The sequence below is a fragment of the Varroa jacobsoni genome, unplaced genomic scaffold, assembly GCF_002532875.2.
Source record: "Varroa jacobsoni isolate VJ856 unplaced genomic scaffold, vjacob_1.0 contig00535, whole genome shotgun sequence".
In the NCBI taxonomy this organism is placed as follows: domain Eukaryota; kingdom Metazoa; phylum Arthropoda; class Arachnida; order Mesostigmata; family Varroidae; genus Varroa; species Varroa jacobsoni.
This window is the reverse complement of record NW_019214482.1, coordinates 56,075-67,777: the sequence shown is the minus strand read 5'-3', so window position 1 is coordinate 67,777 and position 11,703 is coordinate 56,075. Positions and strand designations below refer to the sequence as shown.

The following is an 11,703-nucleotide window of genomic DNA, read 5'->3' as shown; positions in this document are numbered from 1 at the left end:
CGCAGGTGATGATCAACCTAGAATTGGAAATATATGGTGCAATTATACATTGTGTTGTCTTAAGCAAATATCGGTATCGTCTACATGTAAAAAAACACTTAATATCAAACACAAGATACAAAGAGGACAATCCTTATATTGGCATATGTATACGCTATCTGTTGGCTTAATCTGTAATGATGAGCCAATTAAAAAAATCGTCGAAATGCCAAATTGCTTCAGTGTCCAAAATAACTCTATAACAAAGATTGCAGTGTCTCAAGATAGAACGGTGAAAAAATACCTTCTAATTTATCTTGGACAGAGCTTTTTGCCGCCACACGACGAAACTATCGAACATATTGGATCTATATAGGAACGGCATGGTGCATTTTTAAATGGCACGAGGTCGGCTAAGACATATATTATAAGAATCGTCAGTATTTTCTGATGCACACCTAGAACATCATCTCGCTCGTTCTGATCATATGTAATACCGGTGCACACCGAACTAGCGAAAACGCGACTGAATTGACGAACTTATTATTTTACAGTAGTATGTTGATAGAAAATAATAGGATAAAGCACACGTCTTCTGAGCAAAATCGACGATAGGGCAGATATTTCCATGACGAGCTTCAGCGTACTGAGCTAGACTACCGAAGCCAGCTAAAGACGAATTCGTTGAGATTCTCACACCAGCACCATGCAAGGCGTTGCTTGATGTTTATAGTTCTGGACGAAGAAATTGTGTGATATTAGCCAATGTTAACATCTAAGTACCATTGATAGTTGTAGCCCTGTTTACTCGGGCTATAGTCAATATAATGTCGAATTTTTCATTGCATCAAGACCCTTGCGTTGCAGTTATTATTATTATTGCAAACAACCTAATACATGGCATATACACAATCAAACTGTTATACATACAGCCGTTTTTCTACCCTTTATGTACCGTTTGACCTGCGAGAATAATCGTTATTTGAAAACGGTCTTTATGTTAATTTTCCGAGCTGGCCACGGTAAATATGTAAGAATGAAGATTTGTTAATGTTATATTGTCTTCATTTGATACACATGATTTGCTGTTTTTCACAATAAAGTGACTGATTTACAAGCAGCTAAGTTAAAGAGATCCGTAGCGCGCTTTTTACAGATGGAAGCGCGTTTACTGCCCTTCGTTTTGCTTCAAATTTAGTAGCCGAGTTCTAGCTTAAACAGCACTGCTGAAGTTCCCCTTTCATTGTGTAAAAGGAACGAGCGCTGCGCGTCCAGCCGAATTGACTTTTGTTTGTTTTTGTAGCGACGGATTTGATGCTTTGTGCATCTCACTGGATGAAAATGACGCCACCCGGACGCTTGGGCAAGTGTCTTTATTGCGTTGGCAACTGGCATAACGCAACGCTTATAAGCTTCACTCATTGTCAGTACTGCCATTATCCATACTGAAAGTACGACATAATTATAGAAGAAGCGCTAAATTTCTATCGCTTCTGGAAGGTGTAGTTGATTCGATTGGAACAATTGCTGCTATAGGAAAGTGCTCATTTTTACTCATAACATCTCTAGCCTTGTTCCCTTTTTCGTTATGAATCCAACCCGTCGATGGCTGCAGTCATGTAATTGATGGTCTTCGTTTTTATACAGATGCATGTGATCAGAACTGGGTGCAGATTTCAAGTGTTACGTTCACGCGAAGACCTAGACTTGAATACGCTGATGTTTTTTCGAAATGAGGCAATCTGCTTTTGTGCGCATCACTTCACGATTAATATATAAAAGAGATAATTTGGCTCGTTTATTTCTTAAAATACCTTTCAGTTATTCAATTTCTTCAATTCAGAACAAAAGAAAAAACATTTTTATTCACAAAATACATGTTACCTAGCAGAACTGGCAATTCAGAACTGGAAAATTCATATTTTAGTTTTATCCTTTGCTACTATAACCGTAATATCCTCAGCCGGACGAAACTGCTTATTCCTCATTTCCTCCTGCATATCGAGCTTGCATAGAAAGTAGAAGCGGGATTTATCGCGTGTAAAAACGCTGATAGATTTTTATTTGAGAACTTGTGGAAACTCATAGAGAGATACGTTGTCTGGGTCAGAGACAAGACTTTAAAACTACACTTTTTGGGTCATAAAGCAAAAAACATAAGTTATAACTCAGAGCAAATTAGCACTAGGTTAGAACAGGGCATATAGAGGGTTCCCTAGTAATTATTAGTAGTATAATTATTACTGCTATAATTCTCAATAAATAAAGACAGCCTAATATTTATCTCCTCGGGAGCACGTAATAAATAATTTATTTCCTTCATGTCCAAAGGGCAACAAAGTGAACTCTCACCTCCTTTTATGTCTTCGTTGACTTCATCATAATCTTTGACCTCATCTTTGTTAGCATTTTCATTCGTATTTATTTATTTCTCCAAGCCTACACCTGTAGCTTGACATATTATCCACCTTGAGTTTCCCCGTTGATGTCACTTATGACCCATTATCATCAGATTACCATCTTGCGCTTACTGTAATCTAACGTCAATTGTCTCTCTCTCTCTCTCTCTCTCTCTCTCTCTCTCTATGTTGTTGAGCTGGCGTTCTCAACTTCATCTCAACCAGTATTCTATTGAACTTTACCATATCATGCCTTATCTGTCCTTATCGGTATCATTTTCTTGTCTAAGTTTTTTCATCCTGTACCTTCATCATCAGTATCATCATCCAGATCTCGTTCCAAGAAGCCTAAAGTTGTCCTATATTATTTCCTTGAGATAATAATAGTCCATTTAATTTTTTCGGAAATTCCTTGCTCGGTACAAGTTGTCTGCGTGTCATCTTAATTTTTTATGTGGTTTTGTTGCTTATCGTCATTATTAGCGTTATTATCGACTATATTATAATTATATCATTTATTCTTATCGTTATTAATAATATTATAATTATTATTACTACTATATCCGATCTTACTCAGCTTTCCTCTTTTGCTTTGTTCTTATCAACTAGTTTTCAAGTCTATTTACAACGCTGTCTCTATCCTCGGCGATCTATTTCGACCGCTATTCTCGCTTCGTTTGCATGATGCATATATATTTATCTCATTGTATTAATTGTTTCGTGACCTAAAGCAGTTATCTATGTCGTTCCCTTCCTTGTTTTGAATCAAGATTTCATTTTTTCATCCATTCTCTCATCACTCCGTAGGAGACAACTCAGATCGGGTCAGCAACGCTTTTTGCCGTTACGTATTCAGGTTTGCCCCGTAATCCATGTGGTATACACATTTATGGGCACAGATGGTCTTTTAAATAAACACCCCTTTTCCCTTCGATACACTTACTGCATATATTTATTAAATGTGCAAGAGGTGCCCTTCTCTTATGAAATTTTGCGGTCTATTCTGAGGTGGCTCATCTCTTCCGTTTATATTAGTTGCCCGTATATTCGTACTATAATAATTCGTCTAAGTCACATATCAACCATAGGGTCATCGGCTATCCCTAGTTTGTGGAAACTCTATATAGCATTCCAACCGACGGCTGACCCGCTGCCCGTCAATTGTCATCAATCGCCGACACAATGTCCGTTCATTCTATCGGAATTTTACTCTGCATGAGTTCCTGGATCGCCCCTTGGCGGTTCCATCCCTGATCCCCGCAAACCCCCACAATATAACCGTGCACTACTATTTCATTTCGTTCATCTTGTTTTACATGTAATAGTTTTTATATGTATTGTCTCTATTAGCATTATATGTATTATTATTTATTTAATTCTAGAGTTTTATTCACTAAAGTGCGTCGTAATAGTGATATATAATATTATTATAGTAACTATTCTCGTTATAGTAATCATAATTATCATTGGGCAGCATCGTCCTCGTCGTCATTATTGGAAGCAAACGCATTTCTCGTCAGCTCAGTCTCGATGTCCAATTGGCCTTTTTCCCTATTTCGTCCTTGCTTTCTCGCGCGCTTCTTGTTTTTATTTTTCATATTTATTTTCGTGTACCTTTCCGCAGCTGGGCTATATAGGTTCCATCTCTACCCATGCTTCTCTCGTATCATGCCACCTACGTCGTATAATTGGACTATTTTAGCCTTGCGTTCAATGGTTGGGTAACTCCTAGGGCGAAGCTGTTCTCTACTAGTTTTCGTATGTCGCATTGTTGCGTATCAGCTACATGTCACTAAATCATCATAGACAAGCTTGATCTGTTCATTTTGCATGCTTCTGTTGCGCTTCTTATTAGTGAGTCATATTTACATTTTGTACACTTATCCAGCACAATGACATCCCATAGACGATAAGGTAAACGTCTGACTGAATATGCGAGCGTGGCGAGCAGCATTACGTTTGTTCTGTCTGCTTGCAGTATATAGCTTTGCGTACAATGTATACGCGACAGTTGCGATACAGTTGTGGTATTTGCTGTTCTGCCGTAATTGACAACAGATAAGTCAACCGTTTAACTACAGGCCACGAGCGACAACGACCAGAATGCCAAACGCACAGACGTCTATAACGCGGAAAGCGGTAATAGATCCTTTGCTATGTCGTGCACACATCGTGAATTGTGAAAGAAGAAGAAGAAAGATTATGGTCGACTCGTATAGCGCGTAGGGTTTAGAAAAGGTCCAATAATGTTATTAGATAGAATTATAGATATAAGAAGTTATTCGGAGTGGAACTGCAAGAAACTTTGGGTGATTGCACTGGCTATGCAACTTGCAAACGGCGAACGTAGATTTCATTGAGTTCTTAAAGGCGATTTGCGATTGTTGGTGAGGCATAAATTTGCGTGTTTTACGTGTAGTACTTTAGTCGTAAGGAATTACTTCAGACGACTGGCTTCCTACACGAAACCTCGTTATCGGGCCGCAAATGTTGGCCATCAGAGCCCAAGGCGTTCGTTCGATCATCAATAGCGACGCAGCGTTAGGAATCATGCAATTTGATTTAGATATAGTTGGTAATAAATAAGGTTCTATATACGTGGAAGCAACAAATATCAGAAGTTAACGACAAGCTCCGAACAAAAGTAACAGAAAATATAGTGTTATTATTTAAATATATATAACTCAACATTATCCGTTTCACATAAAACTATAAGGCAGCAATTTGTATTTGGTTTACTTTGTTGTTGCGAAGATCTGTATGCTATTGTCTTGATTTCATTAGAAGCAAGTCGCGTTCAATAACAGGTCAGCGAAGGCAGTTCTAGATTTGACTAGTAATTTCAGGTCTGCTTCACTTTAGTAAGACCAGTAGAAAATAGGAAACTATTTTCTTGCTTTTAGACATACGTAAATGCTTCAAAATAGCCCTAAACCCTGATTACATAAAATAGCTGCCGGAGAAACGGAACCTCCTAGCCAAAATTTAAAAAGGGACTCGACTATAATTGCACACTGCAAAGCATTTTGCCACATTCACCTTGACTATTACTCAAGTTATTACTCATTATTAAGTAAGTGCTTGAATACTGTTTAACCATTAATCTCAATAAAATCGTCTAGCATTGCAGAGTGGAAGATGTCTAAATCAGTACTTCATACAAATGCTGCCCTTAAGCGATTTCTTCGACGTGTGCTTACTCAAATATCTTCTAAGTTAGATTTATATGTATAAATCTAACTTATATATATAAGCTTGGTAAGTTGGATGATGCGAATGCATGCCTTAGCCGTCATCGTGACATCTATTGCACCTCGCAAGAAAGAACTAGAAATCAAGCTCAATGACGGCAAACCCTTTTGCTGCCCTATTAGGTCTAGAGGATCCTGAATCCAACTTTGGCAATCATTCGAATTTGATGGAACCTCTTTCGAATTGAATCCTCTAGGATTTTCTCTTCTTCTTGTGGACTACCGACACAACCTGCGGCGACACTTATTTAGGACCAAATACTAAAAGAATATTTCAAAACATTTATGTGATTAGTGTCTAGCAGACAGCGTTTGTAATCTACTAAATGATCCCAACTAAGGCTCTAACAGAAGAGAATCATACTCACCACCTTATATATATATATATATATATATATATATATATATATATATATATATATATATATATATATATCTTACGTTAGTACGTAGAAGTTATCGAACGCATACAGAACCAGCCTTCTTAGTCATTGGGCATTATCGGCTCGTTTTGCACATGTTTGCTGCTAATGAATAGTATGTAATAATTATTAATATGTTAGTACAATCAGCATAATTGCTATTATACCCGAATTATTGCGCTTTTCGCGTTTTCTTATAGATACGGTTGTCATAATCATCTTACTGCTGCTACTGAAGAATCAATCAATGGTAAATCTTTAAATAAACCCGCTGAGAATACCGCAGTTCGAGAACACCTCGCCTGTAGATACCACTATCAATCAGGTCAATACTTGTTCTGAAATCATTTACTTGACGTGTGACGCACGTTCAGGTCGCTCCTTCACCGAAACCTGTAGTTCGTGCCTAGTTAACCTATTCATTCGCTTGCGGCTTCTGCATCATCATTACTCACTGCGACTAATAAAAGCTCTTTGATGTGTCTCTCGAGTATCGATTTATCGATGAATGGGGGTCTCTCGTTGTTGACACTCTTAAGACAATCTCGGCCATACCTGCCTTCTATCTCATCATCTATGTTGGGGACGATTGCCCTCCCCTATTCGATCGGCTGGTCCTTTCTTCGCTCAGTATTCGCAACCGATTCATCCATCTGTTCCTTCTTTCTTTTCATCCGCCTGCATTCTGTTTCCTACTTCTTTGCATCGAGTACATTTTATCCGACACCTGCACGTTTGGTGCCGTTCTGCATTGCGTTCACAGACATGCTTTATGTTTACCGCACTTTTTCACAGCGACGATTTGCTGCCGGCGTTTCGTTCTAATACATCTTTCTGTACGTATTCCGTTCTTGGCCCTGGTGACTCAATAATGGGACTGTACTCTAACTGGGTTCGCGGTCAGGGACTTACCATATATTGAGTCATAGGTATAAATCGGCCACCATAGCACTTCTTCCCTTTCCTGCCATACATATGTGTCAATATACATACAATGAATGCTCCGTTTTGCGAGTTGCTGGTGCTGTTCCAGTGAGAAGGAATGATGACTAAAGTGGGTAAAAAAGGGGAAGGGTGCGCGTGTTTTTCTGCTTAATTAACTATCGCAAATAGTTAAATGACAATAGTCGTAGCACATGTAACGAGTGACTCGTACGCCCGCGTAGCCATTAATGCCTATTCCCTTTCGGTGTTTTCAGTTATTTATTCCCCGCCTTCCTCGATCGCAGTTACAGGCTACTAGAAGAACGGACCAAGAGAGGACTGGCTACTTCCAAACAACAGATTAAGAGTGGCAGGTTTTTCCTGCACGTGATTAGATCTAGTTTCCCTTGAGTGACTTTTCAGGCAGTTGAGGTCGTTCATGCTCTGTTCAATCGAAGGGGTGGTAACAGTATCCGTGGGGCTTTGTTATTGTTGCTACTGCTGCTGGTCTTTGTTTTGTTTAGGGCCGTCCTCTATGTCCTCGTCAACTTCTTCGTAGGTATATTCACCACTACTGTCATCATTATCATCGTCATTATTAATGACGACATAACGGATTACGACATTCGGCTTCAGGTTGGACGGCGCATGGGCACTCTGTTTCCTCTCCAGAGAGCGCGCAATTTTAGCTTCCTCCTGTTTGCTCAGCATGGTAGGACTTTTCTTTAGGGGAGAAGGGACGCACACCGTGTGCACTGACGATGTCTGGGAACCAGTAACAGCCATGACCATTGTCTTTGCAGCCGATTGTTTCACTTCTGCTGGCGGTTGAGACATGAGATTCTGAGGGGCTTCGCCGGTTACAATCTGCTTCGTCGGAAATTGAGAACGTGTTGGTTGTGCAGCAATAGTTGATGACACTAACGTTGACCTGGGTAAGTCGTTGTGATCCGAGGAAGCTTCAGACCTATTGTTGTTGTCGTTTTGATCTTCATCATCATCATTGTTGTCGTGGCGACTGTCTCTGTTTACTCCAACCACGCAATCACCATCATCACTTGCTTCGTCGCCATCACGTTCCCGTTCGCCATTTTCGCCGTGTTCCTCGTCGTCTGACTCATAGTGTACGTCCGAACTTTCGGTAGCCTTCTCGTTGGCGCCATTCCACGTTGATGGAGATGCCTGATTTTTGTTTAGCTGCCGACCATCTTGTCCCTCTCCATCCTGATCATCTGTGTCAGATGCAGTTTTCCCTTCTGGTGATTCGTCGCCTTCCGCGTCAGCCTCTTCACTCTCTTTTGGACCCGTTTGATCTTCTGCTTCCTCCTCCTCCTCCTCCTCATCATCATCATCATCGTTATTCTTATCATTTTCACTATTTTCGTCTTCTTTGGAGCTGGGTCCCTCTCCAGCCCCGGGCTGCGTTATCGTGATCACACGTTGAACTACGTTCAATGGCGATACAAACGGCCTCCTATTTGCATCGTCATCTTCGACTTCGTCATCATCCCCCTTGGAATTTTCCGATTCGTCGGCGATTTCGTTTTGATCTTCTACTGCATCACTGTTACCCTCTTCCTGTTCTCGTTCTTCGCCTATTTCGTCCTCATATTCGACTTCATCGCTTTCGGCGTTATCTTCTCTGGCGACGAAGTCTATACTCGACTCGTGAGGCGTGACGACGAACCTTGATGAAGGGTGTGCTACAATTGCCTGTCCGTTGTTTGCGCTAGAAGTTTTCTTGGTGCTTGCGGAATCAGCAGGAAACGAAAACGCCTGCGGTGTTAGAGCGGTTCGCACTTCGACGACATTACGATGCTCTCGGTCAAATCCAGTGGAACACGGTTTTTGCTGCAGCTTCTCCGCTAATGGCATGTCTACGTATTCCTCGTCGTCATCGTCATCTGAGTCCTCGTCACATTCCTCCTCGCCCTCACTTCCTCCACCCTCGACAAAGTACCCGTTCATGCGGACGTCGCTGTGCGACATGACCCGCTCTAACTGCTGCATTCGCGGAAGGCGGACATTCGAATCAAAAACGAGAACTCGTTGCGCTTGCACCTGATCCGCTCCCGCGCCTCGGTCATCCTCGTCCTCACTAGAACCGGAGCCATCAGAGCCAAGGTCATTTGTCAAGGTCACTAGGCGACAAGGGACGATAACGCCGCCGCCTGAAACAGCGGAAAAGAGGAAACAACGGTGTAACAGGAAAAATATGTCAGAGAAGAGAAAGCAAATTGTAGGAGACATACACGTCTAGGCGATATAAGGTTTATTGATGTTACAGAATATATAGATAATATTTGGTTAAATGGCTAAAAATTGTTATGACGCTGCGCTGCCAAGAAATGGGTCACACGCCTTAAGGCGAAGTGGCCACACATATATACATAAACAATCAATACAGTCATACCATGTGTTCTTTAATTTAGCCGTATTCAAGCAGCTGGCTCCTAGCACAGTATAGTATGTGGTTTCAAGTTAAAGTTGAAGTTTCTCACAGATAAAAACGTTGAATAAGTATTAGAAAAATACAAAATAATATATAATATAGTATAAATATGTTGCAGTATTAATAATGATGTTATTAAGGACAGAGACAATGTTAAGAGTGGACGAGTGTTAAGGACACGTTACCTTGCCGGCACACAACTATTAGGTGGAGGATTGCCCGGAGGCGGTGTAGGTACGGCCTGAGCGACCAAAGCGGCCTGGTCAGCTCTCACACAGCCCACCGATACGGTGCCGTACTGATGATGGTGATTTGTACTCGATGTGAGACTTGGCTCGAACAGATTAGCCTCTTGTAAGAGTTCCCTTGAGACGCCAGCCACTACCGACAGGGGGCGCTGTCTCACCCCTGTAAGCATCAATCACCGCCACCATTGCCAATGCCAATGTTCCAGTGAGTGTCCCGACCTAACCCCAGTTTGTCTTCTTGGGAGAAGCCAAGCGTCTGATCGATCCGACGAGCAAGAGTCTCAAGAAAAGGGGTATGCAACGAGCCAGTTTAATAATTATTATGGCGTTAAAGCCAAACTCACGGGCCACTAATGATCAACACTTCGAAATCAGCAATTAAAAGCAAAATACGATATAGAAAATAAGTTTCGATCGAAAGCACCGTGGTATATCAAAAATTCTCAGTAGAAGAGCCAGCAAATGGACTTCCGAGAACGAGCCGTAGGAATCCCTCTAGGGTCGTTTGTTCGAGAGAAGATCCATATTTGTTTCAAAATAATGGAGAATGCAAGATGTATTGAAAAAGGAAGGCTACACAAGGGTATGTCAGTCACGGAATGAACAGGATACAGCTTGCGGGTATGTGTCATATCGAATGCTATTGGTTACAACCGCCACTTCAAAGAAACCATCATTGTGTTAATTTAGGGCGTCTGCAATAATAATCATAATAAATGTAACATTTATCGTTTTGACTTCTCTTTCCTCTTACTAATTGTTATTATCTTTCAATTGTATGCAATGACTTATTGTTATAATTCGGAATTCGCTTTAAAGTAGCGGTTATTCCCATAGTTTTCCTAAAAGTGTTATCACGTACACAAAAGCCGAATTCACGTTTCGCTATGCTGTTAGAGTCGATGCATAAGGAAGTACAGTTTAAAGCATTATAAGGTGAAAGGAATGAAATTCAGCCAGACGCAAGTAGCGAGACAAAAGCAAGCAAAATTAAACATATTAGAAGGGTATGAAAAACCCATTTAGGAAATTATGCATAAGTCTACCAATCTAAACTTTGCAGCTCATCGTTGTCCAGTACTTACTTGAAGGCAGGGGCGGCGTCGACTGCTGTGTAGTGGAAGCCTCTTCGATGGGGCCACTTCCAACGCTGGGAAAGACTGGCACACACATCGGTACCTGTAGGATACCGATTCCGCCTGACCAGGATCCACGATTGGCACTTGGATCTTGGCCGTTGGCCAGACGACCTACTGAGCCGCTTCGAAGACCTCGATCGTCCTCCTGAGTAACGTCCACATATACAAAATTAATCGGGGAACGCTTTTAAAAGTATCAAGAATTAGTATCAAGGGGTTATGAAAACGAAACGTAAAGCACATTTTAAATAGATCAATGTGTTTCTCATAACTGAATCCAAGCAGACTTCTCCTTTTAGCAAAATTGAGGTTTTTTTCAATAATAGATAAATACAAATGAAGAGAGCAACTATTAACATCATCAAGCAACTTTCTACAATTAGTGAGTTCACATAGTCACAGCTTAATTCATTTCAGTTTTATCTCGACAATCTTTCTTATATATTGTTACACCACTGATGTATGTTGGGCTGCTTATTTGTGCCGAAGTTTTTGCTAACACTATGTTCCATCACTGGATAACTACGTTGTTATAGCAGCAGCAACAAGAATAGCCATATTGCATGATATTTATATATGTTACCTGGAATTCTGGGTCTCGTTCGACCATCGACTGTGGTCTCCTTCGCTGGTGATTAGGGGTTCCCCCAGCGGCGTGAGTGTGTTGATGTTGCTGTTGTCGATGCCTGATTTGAACAGGTGAGTCTAACTTAACAGGAATGCGAGACGGCTTCGTGGCTGAAGTCGATGAACTTACTTGTTGACCGCTACCGACTTCGCAGTTACGGCGCAGCGCGCCTATGACACGGTTATGAGGAAGACCGGCAGTCACAACATATCATTGATGTTAGAGAGGTTTTCTTCTCGACTTGGATGTTTCTAGGTTAAA

At 41.0% G+C, this 11,703-nt stretch overlaps 1 protein-coding gene across 2 annotated transcripts in view; it reads right to left on the bottom strand.

Annotated features, from left to right (window-relative positions):
- Positions 1-2,258: 2,258 nt before the first annotated feature.
- The window catches only part of LOC111271327 (uncharacterized), a 49,640-nt gene continuing 40,195 nt past the window's right edge, over positions 2,259-11,703 (bottom strand). For both annotated transcript variants that reach the window (XM_022852056.2, XM_022852057.2), the window contains 4 exons: positions 11,398-11,612; positions 10,761-10,959; positions 6,507-9,146; positions 2,259-4,053 (listed from right to left, as the gene is read on the bottom strand). In XM_022852056.2, the coding sequence (XP_022707791.1) occupies positions 7,471-9,146; positions 10,761-10,959; positions 11,398-11,612 (2,090 nt within the window). In that variant the 3' untranslated portion in view covers positions 2,259-4,053; positions 6,507-7,470. The remainder of the gene's footprint in view (positions 4,054-6,506; positions 9,147-10,760; positions 10,960-11,397; positions 11,613-11,703) is intronic.